This window comes from Thermobia domestica, chromosome 11 (assembly GCF_964235325.1).
Source record: "Thermobia domestica chromosome 11, izTheDome1.hap1.1, whole genome shotgun sequence".
Classification (NCBI taxonomy): Eukaryota; Metazoa; Arthropoda; class Insecta; order Zygentoma; family Lepismatidae; genus Thermobia; species Thermobia domestica.
The window spans coordinates 86,454,940-86,479,289 of NC_137464.1; the positions used below are offsets into that span (position 1 = coordinate 86,454,940).

Sequence of the window (24,350 nt, forward strand, 5' to 3'; positions counted from 1 at the left end):
CACTTTTAAAGCGCTTACCGCCTAGCACGCGCCTCAGGTGTAGGAACAAGTGGCAGTAGGACGACGCCGAGTTGGAGCTGTGCAGCAGGTGGTCAGACTGCTCCCAACCGAACTGTCGAATTAATGTTTGGATGGCACCAGCAGTATGGGGACGAGCATTGTCATAGAGCAACACAACCTCTTTACCGAGCATTCATCTTTTTTTGTTTTGGGTTGCAGGCCGAAGGTTTCTCACAATATCGTTCCGCAATGATAGTTCCACCTGTGGGTACGAAGTCAACCAGAAAAATCCCTTTCCTGTCCCAAAACACTTTGCATATGAGTTTTTGTGCTGACATTGTCGTTTTGAACTTTTGTTTTGTGAAAGTTCCTATGTGCCGCCACCCCATTGTTGTTTCAATTCTGCGGTGACACAGCGAACTCACGTTTCGTCACCAGTCACGATTTGGTTTAAAAAGATCCTCTCCTTCCTCGCTGTGATGGATAAGGAAGGTCAAAGCACTGCCAAGTCGTTTGGTTTTGTGACGTCTGTGAGCATTTTCAGATCCCAGCGGGAATACAGTTTCCGATAACCTAAGCGATCAGTAACAATCTCATGCAAAACAGTTGTCGAAACTTGAGGAAACTCATCTCATCAATCACAACAGAAGGCCGCTCTCTTCGTGGTTTGTCGTGGACACTTGTCCGCCCTTCATTGAACTGCCTCATCCACTTTCGCACCATTTCATCACTAATTGCATTTTCACCATAAGTCTTTATAATTTGACGATGAATTTCGGCCAACTTAACGTTCCTTGCATTCAAAAACCGGATAACAGAACGAATCTTACAGTCGGCGAGTTCAGGAATTGTTTTAAACATTGTAAACGATCACAGTAAACAATACACTCGTTTCAACTCAACCGTACTGACGTCAGTGGAGAGACAATGAATCAGTGCATCTAGCGATCATGCTCCGAGTGCCAACACTAGCGCTGCGATGGCGTTCAAACGAAACGATTCGTACTTGTCGGACACTGGCGGGATGTTACGTTGAGGAAGATTTTGACAAGTTGGTCACCCGCTCCGATAAGTGTTTGATCACTGGTGGAAACTATGTCGAAAAATAGTTTAAGTCTCTTTCATGTAAAAATAAATTTGACTTGAGCAAACCTTTAGTATTTTTTTTTCAAAACGGAAAAACAAGAGGGATATACAAGAGGGCGCAAAATATTGCTCACTGTAGCACTTGAGTATGTTAGCTAGTCTGTACCAAAAAAAAAAAAAAAAAAAAAAAGCAGATTATTGATCTAATATATTGACAAAAATACGATTGTCGTCTTTGGAAATGACACAGAAAGGGATGTTTTCCATAGAGAAGGCTGCGCGACCTCTTGTATATCCACTACTGGAGCATGAGAAGTTTATATCTCTTCATTTTCGTGGAAAAGAACGGAAGGTTCGGAGGGAGCTCAAACTATTATCCGTTTTAACACTTGTGATCGTATTAAGTTGTTTGTACTACATATCAGCAATAGATTGAAAGTCTAATATAGAAAAACTTGTCTGGTCTTGTTGAAATAACACAAAAACTTATATCTTCGCTTTAGGAGCGGCGTTCTGTTACTGGATTCACTCCTGACGTACAGCCTTCTTCCCTTGCTCTTTCGCATCGCGATCTGCCGCGGTGTTAACGTAATACATGTTGGCCTTGGGAACAGTGCAACTTCAGTTTATGATGAATTGTGGGATTCACTGCTGATTTGACCACATGTGATCGTAATGTTACAAGCTGTGTTAATGGATTGCCATAGACCATCATAACCCTGATCATCTTTAGCACAGGTCTTGTGAGCGTCACTGACTTCTTCTTTAGATCAATTTTGTTTATGATGTGGGTTGTGGAGGAGGCTACTGTGAATAATGTTTAATTATAACACTAACAATGGTTCGTCTTAACATAAAGTAATTGTTCCGACAATGCGGGAAATGCTGAAGTTTGCAAGGAAAAAGTCATGTCGTACCCTTCCCCAAAATGATTTTTTTTTTTTCGGCTGCATTTTGTCCACTACAACACCTTTGCTACGCAACTGATTACAAGTGTGCGAAGTTTTGCTGCTCTATAACATGCATTTACAAGGGGTTGCTATCTGCGAGTTGTTCCGATGAAGACGGATCAGCCTCTGTATATGTATATCGTTGCTGACTTGCTCCGAACATTTCCTTTCCACGATTATTTAACTTTCAGTGTAAATTTACTTCATAACTGCATCAAATCTTTGTTGTTGATGTTAATAATAATAATAATAATAATAATAATAATAATAATAATAATAATAATAATAATAATAATAATAATAATAATGTTTACAAGAATTGGATAAAGGCTCATGAATTGGGTAGTTTATTCAAAATACATTATATTATTTGTAATTTGCATTTACAGTTTTATGATTCATACATAATTTTGCTAATTTAGTGTTCTACACGAGTTCCCCACAACTTTTATCTTTATAACACACACACATCAGGATTTCATTTGTGTTTCTTCCGCTATCAGCTGAATTAATTTAGGACACGAGATTACACATTCGCGTGTGCGGCTCCTCCGAATCACAATACTTTAATCACATTTTATCTCGCAATATTTTTAATCGATTTCTATTTATATAGAAAATCAGTACTCAGTTACAAATACAGATTATACTCATATCTCTGTCGTCAACATATTAAACATCTAGGTCCCTCTCTCATGTCATCTCCATAGCAACGGTCTCCGTAGAAACCATAGTAAATATATTAACCGTGTGTTAGATAAGGTGGCCATTTCAGCGAAAAAAAAATATTCCAGAGGAAATGTCTTTAGAATAAGATGGCATGAGTATGGCAGTTAGACTAGGAAAGAAGGAAGAAGGAAAAGAAAGAAAGAAGAGAAGAAAAAGAAGTACAAGAAAAGAGAAGGAAGAAAAGGTATCAAACTTATCCATATTAAAGAATAATCTAGAAAGAAAGCATTCACAATTCAATTCTGTAATGAAATTATTTCACTATTTTTGACTAGTCGCTGTTTCAACGATTACTCTATCTTTTGTGCTATGCAGCACTGAATATATCTAAATCATATGTAGAGCTTAGCTCAGGTCTCCTTATGAAATGCGAAAACTTCCTATAATTGTGGCGTGATGCCTGTGTTATCTGTTTTTATTTTCCTTAACATTTTGAATATCGCTTCTTTGTTTTACAATAAACAAAATAAATTTACAAAATACATGTGAGGATTTTGGGTACTTTACATTACTCGTGCCTCGAAATTTTGAGCACGAACCTATGTGCCAAAAGAAAAAAATATTACTGTCCACCTACATAAAAAGACAATAATAATTAAATTCGTCCATTAATCTTTGAACACTCTGTATATGCAGGGCCGGATTTAGCATTTTGACGCCCCTAGGCCCAATAATTTTTTCCGCCCCCTAGTCTGGTTAAAGTTACTTTCCTAAAAACCTTTATTAAAAAATTATATCAGGCCTATATGTTAATTGCTTAAACACCACTCCACGATGCAATTTTATCATTGCAAGTTTTTTGAGAAATTTACTTGGTTCTGGGCTTAACAAAATACCGTTAATGTATTAACAAAAGATTGGTGAACTTTACCAACAATTATTTGTTCCAATGAACTTCAAAATCAGAATGCTTTATTAGCCTGATTTTTTTAATCAATTCCAAAAATATGTTAAGTTATGGCTATTTATTTTTATTTCTAGATATTTTTTTAATTTTTTCTCTCGGCCGTGCGCCCCCTGGAAGCTTGCGCCCATAGGCCCGGGCCTACCGGGCCTATTGGGAAATCCGGCCCTGTGTATATGTAAAGTTTTCTTTTGACTCGTATGTATGTATATAAATTCCACCACCAGCATTGTCCGTCGCCAATAACATGAATATATGTTGTTTTATCACATGAATATTCTGCTGACAAAGTAATATTACAATAAATGTAATTTAAAGTCACTGCATCTTGTCTGTAAGAAAAGAAAAAAAAAACATTGTCACAAAACACTTCGCATTCTGAATGAAGCAAAACACTGCACTTCAGGTTATTTCACTAGTTTTGTGTGAGTTTGTGTCTTTCGTAGTCTGTTTCTTGCTATACTGGAATACATGTTACTTGGAGGTATATATTCTGTCATATGTATTTAATTGCCATTATCACTGAAGTCCTTACTTCGATAACTGGTAATAATATTTAATACTCTGCAAACATAGATTCCTCAGGATCCTGTTGTTCGGCTCAGTCCACATGGCCCATTGTTGATATCTGACATTGGAAATAAGGCATCTATGGGAAACTTCTACTGCTGCTGTTGTTGTTTTTTTTTTCTTGATGATTTTGATATGTTTTTGTTTATGCGTATAGTAATTACATTCATTTACAGATATTAGGGCAAGCACAACTGTTAAGTCTGCACCATTACTTAGAAGTAGTGAAATGAGTCCCTTTTTAATGCTTGAATAACATGAAGTTGGAAGAAAAAAAATGAAATCTTTAAGTTTTACGTCCCACGATTATGCCGGTTAGGGTAAAGGAGACGGTGAAGATGAGAAATGAATGAAATGGTGGAATGAAAGAAGTGGGAGGAAACGGGAAAACCCCGAGAAAACCCCGAGCACGATGTTTGTCCACCACAAAGTCCACACGGCGCGAGCTGGGATCGAACCAGGGACCCCAAGCACTGGAGGTGAACGCGAAGTTGGAAGAAATCATTGACATACTATTATCATTAAGAACTATGTAGGCGTAGAAGGCTTAATTGTTGGATATTCATTTAATGTATCATCATAAAGGTGTATCGAAGAACAATCTGGGGTTATGTGTGAATCTGTTTTTGAAGAAACATATTTGACAGATCGAATATGTGAATTTGAAACATTACTTGGGGTTAATTTAATTTTGAATAGTTTGTATATTATAAATGACAAAACTATTAAAATGATTACTAAGATAGTAATTATAGGGATGATGAAAGTATAATATGATTGCATTGTGGAGCGTACCTAGAAAGAAAAACAATTCAGAAAATGATGTTGTTACTTGGTTATTCTTCTTTGAAATATGCTTAGCATAATTTTAATAATAACCAAATATTTCTCTCTTTTTTTAATTAACTAGTTTCTTTGAAGGATGCTTTGCATACCTATTGCCTAGTTAATCTGCTGTGAAATAGACTCTAGTTGAAAATTTGCTTCGCAAAATTTATATTCATAGCCTACTCACGTTTCAATAACTTAATATTGTATTTCATTGTTTATTTCTTTAATCATTTTCAGGCCTGTGAATATGATTATTTACTTCACTATTCAGCTTGTACATTTTAATAACTAGAGCTACAATAAGAATTAGTAATACAAATCCTACTAGTATCAAAATAATTCCAATGCTATAAGTAATATGAGTATCAAAGTGAGCCAATATTGGCATAGTAGGGTTCACTATCAAATTCGATAGTTGAGAAGAAAGGTTCTGTAAATTATCTAAGTGAAATTGGTTTCTTACATCCCATTGTGAAAATGAAAGATTTATAGGTAACTCTATGTGATGATATGTAACTTCTATGGTATGTCTACTATCTAAGATTGTTTGATTTGCTATCACTGAATCGAACGCACTGTAAGATAAGAAATAAGCTCTGTGTTGATCGTCTGAATAATTTGAATAAACCGGTGTTTGGACATTTCTAGAGACAACATGAACAGTTGTTAATGCTGAAAACAAAATACCTACTTGGGTGTATAGATGGATAAATTTGGAGTTTGTTTGAGATGCTTTTATGGTACATGATTGCGTCGTGTTTCTATACACCAGATCAGTTATACATCTAGAAACTGGTGTAATTGATATTTGAGGTGTATCACATAGGAAGAGATAGCTTTTCCAAATGCATTTTTCATGAGAAAGAGAATAAGGCTGTTTTTCATTCAAATAGGCCATTTCTGGTAGTTTAATATGTTTATCCTGATGTAAATACCCTAGATTTGAAATCTGAAATAAGGGACGTACATCTATTGGTAAAATAATGGGTATTTTTAAAAGTACTGTTAGAACTTGCAAATCCATATTTTATTCTAGAAGTGTCGTATGAGTAGTCGAATACAATAAAGCTAGGTCCTGTTTGAAAATAGTGTGTTTCAATAGACTATGTTGTTCAATTATTTGCTTTGCATGGTCTGTATCTAGTATACGAAAAGAAAGAATATTTTGATAAACATCTGCAAAAGTTTGAAGAATTCCCTCATGAAGCTGGTATGTAGTCATAAAAGCCATTAGACTTGCTTCGTGGGTAAGAAAATTACAATATTGTGTGGTTACTGACAGTTTCAAAGATTCAAAAGATCTCGGCAACAAGTGCGGATGCTTAAATGAAATAAAATTTAATAGAACGTTTTAAAACATTTTATTTCTAGTTCATAACGTATTTAATCGTAATTAAATATATTATTTAGGATTATGGACTTTTAAAATTACAATTTTATGCAAAATTGAAACCTTAAGTACACAAGCATTGAAAGAAAAAAATCTATATGGGAAAGGGAAAGGGGGGTATGAAAAAATTTTTTTTTTTCAATCACTGTAATGATAAGTTACGAACATTTTCTCCTTCTGTTGTTAATTTTCACAGAAACTAATGTGTATTAATGCGACTGCTTTATTAAAGTTATGATTAGATTGTGAGTGGCATGACATAAATAACGAGTGATCTTTCAACCAACAAGACAGTATAACGAAATAAGCCATTGTCATTGGTAATGTACCGTACTTCTCATCAAAACAATTTATTAGTGTAATTACAAAGTTGAAGAAAGGATTTTTGTTTTGCAAATCATGCTATACTTTGAATTTTAATAAAAGAAAGAAAAAGGAATGCCAACGAATAATTTTTTTTATTTTATTTACGTTCTTGAAGGCTGAAAGTTTGCTTTCTTAAAATAGTTGCCATTCGGAAAGTAATTTACTTCAGCAAAATGTACTATAAATACTTAAGTCTACACTGAGAAAAATGATTGGGTTGAAATTGACCATATTCGTGCATATTTTAACCCAACCAGGTGGTTAAAACTACTCCGACCCAAATAGGGTCAAAGCGTTTAGTTAAATTGGGTTGAAATAAGTTCTACTCAACGTGTAGTTAAATGTGGGAGTCCAACCCAACTAGCCAATTGGTGTAAAATCGCATAACCGGTTAATACGTTTAACTCAACTTGGTGTCCAATATGACCCAACAAAGTGTAAATTCCATTAACCCGATAATGCGTTTGACCAAACGTGTAGTTAAAAGTGAACAAGCGTGGGGTAAGAAATGATTACATTGTGGAGTCGCTTGGAGAAGGGAGGGAGTGCAAATAACCCAACAATGAGGTAAAATTGACCACGGTAGAGTTAAAACGATGAAATAATGGGTTAAAAGACTAAATGTCACATTAACCGTTACCGGATTTAACACAACATGTGGTTAATGTTAATCCATCAGTTGGTTACAAAGGTAACCCAACACTAAATGATTACCACTTGAGCGTGTTACTTGGAATTTTATTCAACACGAAGGATTTTTTTTTGTCTGTCGTCCAGGTTAAAGGGTTTTGCCCTTTCTTCGGGCAAGTTCTTCAGATATAAAAGTTGGATTGAACTTTAAGTGGTTGGTCCAAGAGGTGTACATATATTAAATATTTATTCATTCATTAAGTACATTTACATACAAAGAAGTGATTGAAGGGTGAGAAATAACATATAATGAGGTACAAGCATGATATAATGGGAGGTCAAGTGTGCAACAGTAAAATTGTAGAAAAAAATATGGATTCATGCGGTATTGGAGATTCTACGAGAATGGTTCCCATTCATTATATAGCAGCTTCCTTGGGTCATGAATATTCTCCGTTCTACCTGCTTTTCACGCTTCATCTGGTGCAGACTACACAAGTAAATTTGGTACGAAAAAAGCAGCTTTAGATTGTAACCCAACGGCGTATTTGAAAGAATTTGGAATTACATGTGAACCATTTCACGAAGTTTACAGTGTGCTGAGGAATATCTTGTTCAGTTGTTAAAGAAAGGTACGACTTGCAAGACACTTGATGAACTTAGATTATAGCTGTATACACACGGAAAAAATGTGTTGTTTCAGAATCTTCCTCCTACATACAACAGTGCTCTTGAGCAATTGAAAAGAGCTTTTTTCCATACCCATATGCAAATACACTGTTTGGATGAGCATTGGATACATTTAGACCCTCTAAAGTTTGGATTTGAACTGAGCAATAGAGCTATTATGCCCATAAAACACTTCAATGTTTTCCTACAGGATTTAATTCAACCATGTAGTTGCCTAAAATGTGCAACGTGTGCCTGTTTGTGGCGGAAGTCAGAAATCGAGTGCTGCTTGTTCTGTAAGTGCAGAAGTGTCGGAAAAGACAAAATTGATTGTAAAAGTCCATATACCTAAATTATTTTGAGTTAATACTATTGTTAGTTATATTTTAGCTCGAGACTAAATGAACAGCAAGGAAACTAAGCAATAATTGGTATTATTATTATTATTATTATTATTATTATTATTATTATTATTATTATTATTATTATTATTATTATTATTATTAACTTTTATTACATTACAAAAAGTGGTAGAGGAATAAACATGCCTTACAAGTTCGTTTACTTACATACACGTATGAAAAGAAAATGCATAAGTAATTTTCAAGACATTAGAGTGCTGCGTCAATTACAGTGATTGACAGGTCACAAGGTGGAATATTTTTGTTATTTTTAAAGATAGAACAATGATTCTGATACCGTTCGAAAGCTCTTAACGTAAACTCTTTTGTATACTTCACAAATATTCAATATCTTGGTGGCATGTTATATTATTTGATGCTGAACACAAAAAATACATTAACAAAACAGTACTTTCCTAGATATGTCGCAGAGAGTAACGTGTGACCTTAGGAAGAGACTTACTGAGAGTGTAGTGCAAAATGGCGGTCATCGGCAAGATGTTATTTTTGGACAGTAACTTTTTGGTGCAACACTGTTTTTCTTTTTTGTGCAAGATTGTTTTCTGTCTGGTGACTTAAATTCACAAATAAGTAAATGTTTTCATATTTAGTTTATATTCCAGTTTGTTATACCCAAATAAATTTCATCATTTCTTCTTAATAACGTTTTTAAAATGGCCCGATTCATTGTCACACCCTATAAGTAAAATTATACACTTTATGGATATACTGACATACAAGTCTATTTGTCTATATTACATCACTAATTTCTTTAAGCAGAACTGATTGAATTATTTGGTATATAGTAAAATGTAGCTATCATTTTTATAAATATTAAAATATTTGTTTTTTGAAGTTGTGAACACGTCATAACATATTTTGAATATGACAAATATGATAATTGTATGATGCTTTACAAAATAAAAATTGGTAAGGTTTTATTATCTACTCTTAAAAAAGAATTGAAATATTGTCAGGTTTACAAAAACATGTTAGATTTCAGAAGAGTACTGTGTAATTTTTAAAGATAGCACTGTAACATTTAAGTAAGACTTCGCTTATCCAGTCCGGTGGTATAACATTATTGTTTTTTTTTTCTTTTTTAATGAGATTTGTGTAAGGAAGAGAAAGTTAATCTTAATTCCTATTTAGTGCAAGTTTTGAGCATTTACTTAAATTCTTATTACTATCACGATGGTGAGAATTATTTTTACGAAAGTTCATTTTCTCTTGTATATTCATTTCAATAAGTTTCCTGTTCACCAGTTATACTCATTTGTAAGAAACAAAGATTCGTAGTAATTATGGAGACCACCTCCATTATCAAAATATCGAATGGTATCGAAGTATCGAAATATCGAAGTATATCGAAATATAGAAAAATATCGAAATATTTAAGTATCGAAAAATATCGAAATATCGAAGTATATCGAAATATCGGAAAATCTCGAAATATCGAAATATCGAAGTATCGAAAAATATCGAAATATCGAAAAATATCAAAGTACCGAAATATCGAAAATATCAAAGTATCGATATATCGATTTTGATGTTTACAAAATATCGAAATTTCGATATTCACAAAATATCGATCGATCGATCGATATATCGAAGTATCGCACATCCCTAGTCACAAGCCTCTGTGCTTTGCTCCATACAAAGATTTTTGTTATTTTTAAAGATAGAACAATGATTCTGATACCGTTCGAAAGCTCTTAACGTAAACTCTTTTGTATACTTCACAAATATTCAATATCTTGGTGGCATGTTATATTTGATGCTGAACACAAAAAAATACATTAACAAAACAGTACCTTTTTGCCATTTAGGGCGCCATTATTAAACATGGCGGCCACATATGAGAACTAGTTTTAGTTAAAAATAATTTTATGTTCATTTTCCTTCATCAGGCGTAAAACGGTGTTTCAATTTTTATTTATTAACAAGTTACAATGTGTTAAAATCGTTACAGGTGATTTTCCGTGGCCGCCATCTTGAAGCCGCCATTGCAAATAAGTGTGGGGGTGAGGGGCAAACACCCAACTTTTTTTTACTTCCTTATGGACACAAGAATATATTTCAGCAACAATTTCCTCCATACACGGACTTGCATACAGAAGTATTGTTAGCCCCAGGACTATTACCCCAATCTTCTATTACATAGACAGAAAGTAATTTATATTAATTTGGATTGTTTTTAAACCAGCTTAACGACCTATGGATTCGACACTTCGGTAGTATCGGTCGTTTTCGATTACTTTTTACATGTCATCCTTTCCCAGAGAGTTGTGTGTAACAAGTTCGAGTTAAAATTACTGTTAGAGTTGTTGCTTTCTTCTGTTATATTCTACAAAATTAAAGACTGAGTTTCGTTCAAAGCACAAAGTATTTTGAATACGATACAAGGGTATCAAAATCCACCCTCTTATATCACACAAATGACAAGCATTAAAGTGTTCATTGTTATCCTCCGTTCAGAGTTCCCCACCCACTCTATTGCCGATAAGATTTTTTTTTTTTTTTAATGATGCATTACTTGTTTGTTTTAAGCCACGTGTAGCTCATGTTCATGATGAGTACTCAAGCAATCCAAGAAAAAATCGCACAAAATCAACTTTTAACACTAATTAAATAATTGATGTCAAAGTTGGGTCACTTTCAAAAATAAACAAAAGTAGCATTGGAATTGTCGTAAAGGTTATTCTATGAAAACGAACGATTTAATGCTAAAACAGCAAAGAATCGTCACTTGTTATTTGGTACAACTTCCTTTGTAAATGAAGGAGAGCAAGGATCCGTCAGCGTGAGTTTGCTGCCCGTACAAACGCATCAGGCTCTAAATATTCTTGTCACGCTTAGAACTTCAATGAAAGAGACAAAAGATGAACAGACCTTGGCGTTATTAACTAAGTAGTCAAATCGTAGACAAATTTACTGTGGCTTGAGACATCTTACAGGAAAGGAAACAAAATTATTTCAATGTGAAGAGAAACATCGTTTTCAAACGGTAAGTTTTTTTTCTTTCTATTGTGTTATCTCTACACACCAAGATATTAACAGAAATCCTAAGTAATTAAGTAACTGGTTGATCAACACTCAGACTTAACAGCTTAATCTGAGCTCTTGAAATGTTGACAGTGTATAGGATTTGTAAGGGAAGGTGCCACTAAGGAAGAAGGATTTTTGGAAGTTAGACGAGGAAGGTGAAGAAACATGGATGGCAGTTATTTTAGTAAAATGTCCACATCTCCGAATCTCTACAGGATAGAGACATGAATTTTCGTATATGGACTTCCCATTTAAAATAATTAGACACATGTTTAAGCGTTTTTTTTTTTTACATTTCCCCTAGAAAGGAGGAAAGAAAAGCGGGAAGAAAAAAGGGTGAAAGTTACAGTTGTTAAAACAAGGTGACAACATCTCGAAAGCCTTTAGGTTAAAGACATACAACTTGGTATTTAGACTTTTCATTTAAGATTTCTAAAGACGTGTTTCAGTGTTTTCTGATATTTCCCCTACAAGGAAAAAAAGGCAGGAAGAAGTAGGGAGTGGGGGTTTCAATTTTTAAAATAAGATGGCCATATCCCGGAATCAGTTAAGGTTAGAAGACACGAAATCGAGTATTTGAACTATACATTTAAAAATAATTACTGACGTATTTCTGCGTTTTTTCACTTCATTTTCATTTTACTAGATTCCGATCATTAAATAAACCTTTGAATTTTAATTAATTAATTTTATTTTTTAAAATCAAGGTTCAGTCTCATATAACTGAGGTGGTGAAAGAAGACGCTACACTTTAGCAAACAAATAAATTAACAACAAACTACAGCTATTATACAACAAAGAATCAGCGGACGATATCAATATTTAGGTGGATGGATTGATGTTTTGTGTTTCTTTCAACATATGAAGGCAGCTATATGAAATAGTTTTCTTAAGTTGGAAACCGAACCACAATTGTATGTTCAAATTTCCAGGTTTTCTCACCGGAAATCGAACCCGAGACTCCGTGCAACAAAGACCAAAGGCACGTGCGCTAGCTGCGAGGTCAACAGGGCGACATCATCATTTAGGTTTAGCGATCAGTCGTTAATCGGAAATACACCATGAACCAGTTTTGGTATCTTTCAAGCATTGTTTGCTACTAGATAATTTGCCTGCTCGTCAATGAGATTATCTAATGACACTACATTTTGGCATATTGATTTCTCTTTTTGTTTTGTTTTCAAGTTTTGGAAAATACATGTTGAATCGACAAAAATCTCTTCTTCCAGTGACATGTACTGTACATCGAAAGTAATGTTTTACATTAACGGGTGCTGCCTTAGGTTATATTTGTGTATCCAGCTATTTTTCAAACTCAAAAATGTTTTTGAAAAGATAAAGTAGGGTCTGAGCACAAATGGAACTTTGTTGTTCAGCGCAAGATAGTATTGAAGCGTATCTAAAACATAAGTTATTAAAAAAAATGAAATGAAATCTGAGTTTACGTCCCACGTTTATACCAAAGGAGACGGTGATGATGAGTAATGAATGAAATGGTGGAATGAAGAAAGTGGTAGGAAACGGGAGAACCCCAGGAAAACCCACGCACACGGTTTTTGTCCACCACAAAGTTCACTTGGCGGGGGCTGGGATCGAACCCGGGACCCCAAGCACCAGAGGTGAACGTTCTATCACTGAACCACCGCGGCCCCTCCAAAAAAATAAAAAAATAAAAATAATAATAAAAAAAGTAGTTGAGACAAAGAGAGAAGTTTAGGTTTATAGTTGCACGAGCACTGAAACTACATTAAGTAACATTCAAGATAAGCCAAGGAGCTCCTATTTCTTAACATGGTAAAACCATGTCTATATCTCCATCCTTCCTATCTTCTCGTATTACACTGTTCAACAACGAAAATGTAAATTGAACAAAATCAGCTAATTCTTATTGATTTTGTGGTGTTGATCACGAATTTGAAAGTTATTTTCGAATATTAGCTCTACTTTTCGTTTTACAGGCATGTCTAATAATAACGCTTTAAAAATAAATATATTCGCTTCGTTTGGGGTAAAATGTTACACTGATCCGGCAACACTGGAGAAACTATATGAACGCTTGGTTTCATTGTGTTCCTTATCTCAGTAGTGTTCTGCTATTGTTAGAAAAGACAGGTTTAGTGGAGTTATCAGCGTTTTGGGTGTGACGTTTGTGTAGTGCAGAACATAAAAATACAACTACAAGTACGCAAAAATACTGCTATTTCGAATGTATATTTTTAAATTGGTTGTCGCAACTATTTCAAGTGACATTTTGAGGATATCAATAAACAAAAATGCCGCGAAATTGTGTAAACAGTGCGGGTAGCTTCTGCTACGTGTGTGGGGAAGTGACATTTTCCTCACAAAAGCAGACAATAACACCACTAATAAGAAAAGCCTATCAATATTACTTTGGTTGTAAAATTGGAGACCAAGATAAATCTTGGGCACCCCACATTATGTGTAACACTTGTGCCAGCAATCTAAGAAATTGGATTAATGGGAAGGGGCGCTCAATGCCTTTTGCAGTGCCCATGATTTGGAGGGAGCCAAGCGACCACATCAGAGACTGTTATTTTTGTATGGTTCCTTCCGTCAAGAAGGAAATTTCCACGAAGAAGAAGCGGGCCTTGATCTATCCTAACATTCCTTCTGCAATGCGCCCTGTTCCACATGGAGAAGGACTACCTGTTCGTGACTCACCTAAAGAATACGATCTTTTTTCTGATGATGATCAAGAAGTTGAAGATCCTGAATCAAGTACTTCGAAGGACCCTACGTTTGTTGTAGAAGAACCTCCATGTGAACCACATAGACTTACTCAAGAGGAACTAAGTGATCTAATCAGAGATTTGGACCGCTCGAAAAGCAAAGCCGAAATTTTAGCGTCACGCTTAAAGCAATGGAATGTATTGCAGGAAAAAGTAAATATTTCAGTGTATCGGAATAGGGAGAAGATGTTCACTTCATTTTTTACTATGGAAGACACACTTGTGGCATGTACAGATGTAAATGGTCTCATGAGGGCACTTAAAATTAATTACGAACCTACGGAGTGGAGGCTCTTTATAGATTCGTCCAAGATGAGTTTAAAGGCAGTGCTTTTACATATTGGAAATAAACTTCCTTCAATTCCTGTAGGTTACGCAGTTCATATGAAGGAATCTTATGAAAACTTGAAACGTTTACTTCAAGCCATTAAATATTACGATTTTCAGTGGCTCATTTGTGGTGACCTTAAAGTAATAGCACTGTTGCTAGGTATGCAGTTAGGGTATACAAAGTATTGTTGCTTTATATGTGAATGGGACAGTAGAGATCGTGGATCTCATTACCGCAAAAGTGATTGGAGTACCAGAGAAACTCTTCAGCCGGGAGTGAAAAATGTGCAGCATGAACCACTGGTAGATCGTAACCGAATTTTGCTTCCCCATCTACATATTAAATTAGGTCTTATGAAAAGTTTTGTTAAGAGCATGAACCAAGAGGATGAGGCCTATAAGTACCTAAGAGGACAATTCCCTCGATTAAGTGATGCCAAAGTTAAAGAGGGTGTTTTCATAGGGCCACAGATTAGGCAACTATTCAAAGATCACAAGTTCGACGAAATTCTCCAAGGTGAGGAGAAAGCTGCGTGGGAAAGCTTGAAGAGTGTTTGTTCACAGTTCTTGGGAAGACACCAAGGAACAAATTACAAACAACTGGTAGCAAAGTTGTTATTGTGCTACGAAAATCTTGGTTGCAATATGTCTCTGAAACTCCACTTTCTTCATTCACATCTAGACTTCTTTCCCGAAGATTGTGGAGCAGTAAGTGACGAACATGGTGAGCGTTTCCATCAAGATATTGCAACTATGGAGAAGAGATATGAGGGAAAGTGGAGTTCTAACATATTGGCCGACTACTGTTGGACTATTGCAAGGGATGCTCCAGATGTAACCTACAAAAGGCAAGCCAAGCGAAGACGCTCAAAATAAAATAAACATAATCCTGTACAAGGGATCACTTGAAACTTTTGTCTACATTGCAGTGTAGTTCTTGCACAAAAAGGTATTTGTACATATTTTTCATGTTTTGATGTTAATACTGATTTTTATTACGTAATTGTTAATGTTTAACTTGACCACGGTTACTTTATTTTCTGAATCGCTGTGAAACTGGTATTTGCGCAATTTTGAAAAAGGAAGTACAAGGGTATAGAAAGCTATAGGTTAGGGTACTTCTTAACTCCCCAGCTTATCACATCACAGTGAAATAGATAAAAGAAAAAAGTGAAATGTAGGTTTTTACAACGATTTTGCTTAAATGTTCTATAAATATTAATACATTTGTATATATACAGCTACTGTTGTACAAGGGTGTTTTTTTTTCACAACCTGAGCTAAGAAAATTCTTCTATTATCATTTCCTTTCATATTATGCTTAAGTGAATGTAAAAATCGCAATTTCGAAAAATTTACATACTTTCGATCAAAATTTGTTGAACAGTGTTATCGACAAATAGTAGTTGCAATCTCTTCACAATCACCAGTAGTTTACTCAGGGGTGTAGCCACGGGGGGCCCATCGGGGCCAGGCCCCCAAAATGATTTCCTGGCCCCCCTAATGACCAGATGTTAAAACATCATCGTGAGATTACCTCGCTTTAGTCATTTAAAAATAATAAAGTTTACGTATAATTAATAATTTATGGTAAAATAGTACGGAAAAATAGTATTTTACCATACCGACCACAAAATAGAATGGTATTTCTTCCTTATAGCGATCCGAAAATAGTATGGTATACTTTTTGTGACAGGAGATTACACAACTTACGGCGATCTATATTTGACAGTTTGAAGACAAACGTTTTGACAAGGTACTATAAATTCTACCATGAAACAATGGCACTAAACTAAATTGTAAGTACATTATATTATTTATATGATGTAATTAGTATTTTAAGAAAACTTTTTTTTTATCAGATGGAAAATTTGGTGAAAAAAACAACGGTTTTATTCAGTTTTTCAGTTTGAATTTCATTCGCTTTTTAAAATGCTATTTTGTGTAAAACAGGAAATGAGATATAGCTGTTAATAAAATAATTATGTCTTTTTAGTCACAAATAATAAATAAACATTTTTGTCAGAAAATCTTAAATAAGTTAAATGCAATTTCAAAGAAAATCAGTCTTATGTTTAAAAGTAACCAAGAAAGTTATGTCGCTTTTTGTGGAGGTCTGCGATAATTAGCCCTCACACCGTGAGTTGAATGTGAATGGAGATAAGGCGAAAGTCAGTTCTTGGTGGTTATATATCCAACATACACATCCTGGTTGTGGCAGTTCAGTTACACCGTGAACTTGCGTAAGGACAGAGTAAACATGGAACCACCACAGAGCGTCATAGGGCGTGTATGCTGTACGAGTTCAAACTGGGGTCAAACGCGCAGAAGTGTAACGGAAGATATGCCAGATCTTTGGTGAGGGTGTTGTGACTGAGCGGACAGTGGAGTGGTGGTAAACAAGTTTAAGGACAGTGACGAGACACTCGAAGACACATCACGTCCCGGAAGATTGAGACATGTACACTCCGCATCAAAAAAATTGCGACAGCTAACGACGTGCAGTTAGGCCACCCAATATACACCTTCTTATCCCATAATCGTGCCATGTAAAGAGACCCCTCTCTCTCCTCTTTTCTCCTCTCCCATACCAAAAATTAGCTAACAACATGAACGCAATTCTTATTTCAAACTACACATGTATTAGTATCGATAAAATGAAATAATAAAACCGATACGAAACAAGATTCATAATTTGATTTAGGGAGAAACTGAAACACACACAATCAAAAATTGAAACCAATGGATGTATATTACACAGAGGTTCAGAAATGAGGCAGAGAGAGAGAGAGAGAGAAGGCGAGAGAAGAAAAAAAAAGAAAAGGGAGAACAGATACAAATGTGGAATTTTAAACTTAGTAAGAAAAGAACCTAACATTATAAAGTTCCGTTACCAGAAATCCAACAGTAATATAAAAATAACGTTTGTTTTTATATATTTTTCAGCAGTATTCGAATATATCGAGGATGCTTGAAACATTCATTAAATCTCTTTCATAAAGGATAGCATACTCAATCTCCAGTAGAACTGTAGATCTCACAGACACATCTAAGATAATGTCAAAAGTTTAACACACATGCTTTGTTTCCGCGTGGTTCGGTTATATATTCGGTAGTGTTCATTGGACGTACTGATGAAAACTACATTCTAATAAACCCAGTAGGTAGCGTAGATCAAATCTTCCATTCCAGACTACCAATGCAAAGTGAACAAAAAAAAGAAAAAAAAGAAAAAGAAAGAAAAAACGAAAAGAAAACGGAAGAAAGAAAGAAAGATAAAATTGAATAAGTGCTATTTTACTGCTATTTTTTTATCAGAAATATCTCATATTAAAAATCCAAACCGTATCATAATGAAAAGTTCAAATGTTCAAATGGAAAATTGGATGTTCCTTATAGATGTAGCAGACCTTGCATATTTCAAATTTCAACGTGAATAATCACATTGAATTATAGGATGGAAACAAATTTGTGTAGAACTACTATAAATAAAACTTTGTTTTCAAATAACCAAAGAAGTTGCCATTTTCTAGTCTTTTCCGAAGATTTATCTCTTCCGAACTCCACATCACTTTCATCTCTTGCGAATATAACGTTGTAATTTGCACAGATAGCGTGAACACGCTAGAGCTCAAACAGATCATAGTATCAGTCGGATGATGTTGGTTAGCTTACGGACCACCACTGGATCGAGATTCTAACCCCTAGTGACTCGGTAATTCGACTGAGACTCAGTAACCTAGATGATAAAAAAGATATTTTGCTTATTCCGTTGCATTTAAACAGTATTTCTTTCAGAGATGACCAGGACTAGAGATGTTATGCCCAGAGCACGAAAAACTCGACGCTGAAGTTGCCAGTTAATTACATTCTCCAGACCAGGTCTATCGGTGTCTTGCTTCTTTTTAACTTCGGAACACGCACAAGCACATGAAGTACGTGTGTATGTGAGAGAGAGGGGGGAGAAGTGAAAGACGAAACGACAGGATAGGGAAACGTCAATAAAGAAAGAAAGAAAGAGAGAGAGAGAGAGAGAGAGAGAGAGAGGGACGAATATAAATATGAAACATACTTATCATTACAGTGTATGATGAAGAACGCACACACTGTTTATTCGAATTCTCGCCAGTGATGCTTTGTAAGTTCTTCAACAGAAGATAAATCTCTGTATGCGAAAAAGTTATATTATCTGGCAGGGAATCGAACCCAGATTTTCCGCTTGGAAGTATGGTACTTTACCACTACACCACCGATTGCTTTACCCAAACTTTCTCCAACAAATGCTTTAATACTTCTTTCTGAGAACGATAACACGAAAAATGTTTACTGCAGATCAATGAAGTATTTCGAAGGTCCTGTTAAATCCCTTGCCCTTTCCCAACCAACTTTCGTAAATCGTCTTTATCATGATAAAGGTGCTTGCTTCCACATTCTTAAGCATTGCACGTCTAATATGAGAAATCGGTTCTTCACTATCACTTTGTAAAAATGCAACTTTGGCGTGAACAGGATTCGAGCCTATGCTGGATAGCTGTATTAGTCGTAACGCCATTACGTTACCACTACACTATCATGCCACCTGAAACTAGAAACCAAATATTACTTACTTTAACCATGATCTTTGGAACGACCAAGCTTCTTCCTGTAAGGTTATTTGCACCTAAAATATTCTTTTGGTTCGAGGTAATATGGCGTCGATGTAGGGACAGCCATCTCTAACTCCAGTTTAATTCAATTTTATTTTTTTTGTACAAATGTTCGATTTTAGTTCTTTTGTAGTGTGATACAAATTCTTTCTGAGTGGACATTTTGATGATAATAATATTAATATTTGCAATGTTCAAAGCTGAAGAACAGCTAGTTTAACACGGACGATTTCGGGCAATATGTCTGCGCCATTTTATTTTACAAACTATAGTGCATATCTATTTGGTTAAAACAATTTTAAACTTTATAACAATTTATAGTGTAATAGCTGACATGGCTAATAACTGCAGCAACTAATATTTTCAACCACAATAGTGGTTCTAGAACAGGAACAGCATTCTTTTGTTTCAATTTCATAGAAGGAAAGACACAAATTATTTGACCTTCTTCTATTTGCATAAAAGAAAATTTTAGAACAAATCATGCATGAAATAAGCAAAGACGCTAAAAAAAAGTTACCAATATTTTTCTTCTTGTCATATCTAGACTTTGAAAAAATTTCGGGATGACGCTAAAGATGGTGCAATATTCTTTGGTTTGAGTTCCAATGTAAGAAGTGACAAACTGCCTCCTGAGAAAATACAAACACTTTTGGATGTGTTTGGCCAACTGTCTCAAAGAGTCCTCTGGAAATGGGAGTCAGACAGTCTTCCAGAACAACCGAAAAATGTGATGGTTGGTAAATGACTTCCGCAACAAGACGTACTAGGTAAATATTGTACTGTCATGTTCAAAATTCTTTATACATCTGTTCTACTGATAAAAACGCAATACATGAATTTGTGTCTTTTGATGTTTGCAAGAAGAAGTTAACATAGTGCAAGTACACAATACAAAGGTTAACATAGTGTAGGATAAATTCTAATTCGCTTCTGTCTCCCCAAAGTCAATAAAAAAGTAAACAAGAAGGATTCATCATTTAGACACAAAATTTCCAGAATAAGTGCACTGGGTTGCACAGTTTCACTTTCCTGCGCTAGTAGCAACAATGTAGCAATTAAGTCTTCCATATTCTGTAATCTGCTAAAAATGACTTTGCTCTTCAATCCTGATCATCTGAGCCATCTGACTTCATACCATACTATTTCCTTCTATGGAGTTTAAATAAAAAGTGTCATGTATACGTTGTTTATATTACGTGCATGCATTTAAATACAATCGTGACTGCAGTCACTATTATTAGCCAATAGAAATTATATAACGTATGGCAAGAACAGGTATGTAGGGCTCATGTCTGCAAATGAGGGAAACACATTGAGCATTTGTGATATTTTTATAAAATCTTGGGGACTTATGCAGAGTCGTTTTAATGCATGATTAGCATTATACTAAAGGCCTGACTACCGCACAAAACATATGTTAGTCGAACTCTTTAGTATGGCACTAAGTATGCCTCAGAACGATTCTTCATAAGGCCCTTGAATTTTTTCCGCATCTTGTGGCAAACTTATTTATATTGGTCTTGAATGTGTTGTACTGAGTGCATAAGTCCTTATAAAGGTTATGACTTTTCTGTATGAAACATGGAAATATTTGGATCTTTGATATTCAAATATAAATAATTAAAAATGCATCTTTAATCAAAAGAGTATTAGTTAAATGGGGTTAAGTTCCAAAGTTGGTCGTTCGTTTCTGAAATGAATAAAATGAAATGAAATGAAATTAATAGTTTACTTGTTTGTGTGCTTGATAATGTATAAGAAGAGAAAAGTTGTGTTTATTTTCTTATATAAATGGTCATAAACGTGGAACTATTTGTCAAACGAAGGGAACTACTTGGTGCAAGGTTACTTCATTATGGGAGTGTAATGAGCATTTATTTTGTAAACATGATTGGTGATAATCTGGAAAATCTATTAACAATAAGAAAAAGTCATGGCTTAATAAATCTCCTAAATTGTAGAAAATGCGGTAGGGAAATAACTGTAAAGAAACGTGCAGAAAGTAACTTTTCAATGTAACTGTAACATAACCAACATGGCGGCAAGGTTCTAGAAGACAGGTTCCCCTTCTCATTTAACTGTAATAAAGACAAAAAACGTGCATGCGGGGTCTAATCCGCCTTAACCCGCTAGCGCTCGCTCGGCAATACTATGTGAATTCTATTTTGACCCGAAAATTGACCGAAATCTGTAATTTTAAATTTTGAATTTTCGTTAATTTTCCGGATCAAAATGGAATTTTCGGGAAATGGCACATAAATTATTCGTGTATGTGTGAATATGAATCGAATGACACCCATTTCGTCTCAGTCGGTTACTGATCCGCATTGCCCAAATGGTCCCACTTTTATTTTTGACCCCTAGTTTGACCATGAAGCGGTCGGTTCCAAAAATGAAAAGTAGTGCCATCGGACGCAACTAATTGAAATCTATATTTTAAAGTTAAAAAAGTTGAAAAATACTTGGCCACAGTAACTCGCTTTTAACTAAGAAATCACTTGCTTCTAGAGTGAGTAGAAATGAAATCTTTGAGTTTTACGTTCCACTGTTATGCCGGCTAGGCTAAAGGAGATGGTGATGATGAGAAATGAATGAAATGGTGGAATGAAGAAAGTGGAAGAACCCCGAGAAAACCAACACAAACGATGTTTGTCAACCACAAAATTCACCCGGCACGAGCTAGAATTGAACCAGGGATCCCATGCACCAGAGATGAACGTTCTACCACTGAGCCACCGTGGCCCTACAGTGAGTAGAATTACTAGTAGAGGGTACGTTACTATATTTTATGTTACTATATAACAATTATTTTTCAAGTTTAAGAGAACTCAAAGATTTCACTCCCTTTTACATCCAAACGATATATTTCAGAGCAACAATAAAATACAAGTGTAATTGTATTTGTCATTCATTAAGGGTGGAGTGTAGTAACAATATATAATTTCCGAACATATTACGTTTTCCTAGACTTCATAATGTTTTGGATTATAATAACACCAATCATGACACAGTTTCTATGGTAAAATTACGAATTATTTGGATGTAAAGCTGGTGTTACACATACTTAGAGTCCAAAAAAGATCTACCACACGATCACAACATGCTTTAAAATACTACTATTTACAAAATTGAAATATATAACAGATAACATCTTACATTACGAGATGTGTAATACTTTACGCATAAGAGTACGAAACAATATGTAACTTATATATCCAAATTAACGTATGTTGTTCTGTCCTAGTGATCGTAATGAATTTGATGTGTTTCCAAAGATACTGTCTTCGTTCTATTATAATTAGGTCATCCAAATTTTCGTGTGTTCATAACTCATGGAGGACTTCTGAGCACTATAGAGGCTGCCTACAACGGTGTACCTTTGGTAGGAATACCAATCTTTGCAGATCAGGATCTCAATATGCAAAAGGCTGCTGTGCTTGGACTCGGTGTTAAATTGGACTTCAGTACTTTGACGAGAGAAAATGTGCTTGAAGCATTAACAACAGTTCTTCATAATGCAAGGTGAGTTTTCGTGTTTATTTGCAAAAGGAAAATGTTTCCTTTTCATGCTTACACTTATGCTATATTTTCCTTGGAAATTCAGGATGAAAAATTTACCCGTACGTAAGCATAATATAAAATTTACCTACTATTCAAAAGAGGATAGAATTCAGTCACACCTTATAGATGGTGAGATTGAACATGTTACAATCTCCACGCAAAAAAGAGAGCCGTATCTATGATTCAAGACATATTAACGTAATTTTATTGTTGTGGAAGGAGGTAACGAACTACACACCGTTCATAATCTTAAGTTACCAGCACCTGCATGGTAACCAAGCGTTAAAACTCAATATAAAACGACAATGACTTAATGGGATTGCTTTGATATCAATCGATATCATCTATAAGAGAACAACGGTCAAGTATCTATTGGATTAGCATTCACACATATTTTCTAACAGGCCATACTTATTAGAACAGCTAAGTCTCTTGACGAAAAATGGATCAAATCAAATCTAGTAAACATAGTTACTTTGGAATGATATAGAAGATAATGAGAAACAATTGGTTATCATACTATTTTGTGTTATCTATTTATTTACATAAACTCATAACTTTTATGTAACTTACCTTTTCTGCTACTGTTATATGAGACAATGACTAATATTATATACATACCGTGAAATTATGCATCAAGGTACCTACTTCATTTATCAATTCTTTACACACTATTTTTTTCTTTGAGTATTGTCTTTTTCCTAAACTATCATCCTGTTCCTCCTTTCTAGTTAGCCGTTAGTAACATCTTTCATATTATTCACACAGTACAATGCACATAATTGTGGTTTTCTGATTTCTTGTTTTTTCATTTGGAAGCTTAGGTTTTCCGAAAAGTTCGAGATTTATTTGGTAAAATGTATCACTTAAAATTATATGAAATGGTTATCATAATAATTGAAACACTTGCAGTTTGCTACATGTAAAATGTGTTAGATGGCAATACTGAGGACACATGTGTAGCGCTTAGCAGTTATTAGTGGTTGCTACGTAATCGTCTGAGTACGTCAGGCGGATTACGGTGGAAATATATTAAAGCGGGCAGACGGTGATGATAGAAAATATGGGGTACCTATTTGAGTTTCATAGGCTAAATTGTAGGTGCGTTGTTAGTTGAAACAAGTATATCTACGGTGGCCAGTGTTTTAGAAGTATCCTGAGAAACAGTTTCCACTATGATGGTAGCCTACATGGCGAAGCAACATCGGTGAAGGGTAATAGTGGACGGTAGAGAAACCCTAGTGAGTGGAGTGAAAGGATCACTGAGTATTGGAGTGGTTTGTCATCAAGGACCGAAGAGCGAATGCAGCCAAAGTGACTGATGCACTTAACCAGCACCTGGAACAGCCTATTGCGACAAGCACAATCCGACGCTAGTTGTATTATCTAAACAACCGCGATTCGGTTGCAATTCTCAAACTGTTCATCACCCAAACAACTAATTAGCTCAAAGGAAATTTTTTCCGAGAACGTGCCAAGTGGACTG

The 24,350-nt window shown here is 35.0% G+C and overlaps 1 protein-coding gene across 1 annotated transcript in view; it reads left to right on the forward strand.

The window, feature by feature from the left end:
* LOC145665201 (uncharacterized) overlaps window positions 1-24,350 on the forward strand; it is a 160,112-nt gene that overhangs the window by 34,783 nt on the left and 100,979 nt on the right. Inside the window, exon 6 of the mRNA XM_081732486.1 lies at window positions 22,606-22,825. Within this exon, the coding sequence (XP_081588612.1) occupies window positions 22,606-22,825 (220 nt within the window). The remainder of the gene's footprint in view (window positions 1-22,605; window positions 22,826-24,350) is intronic.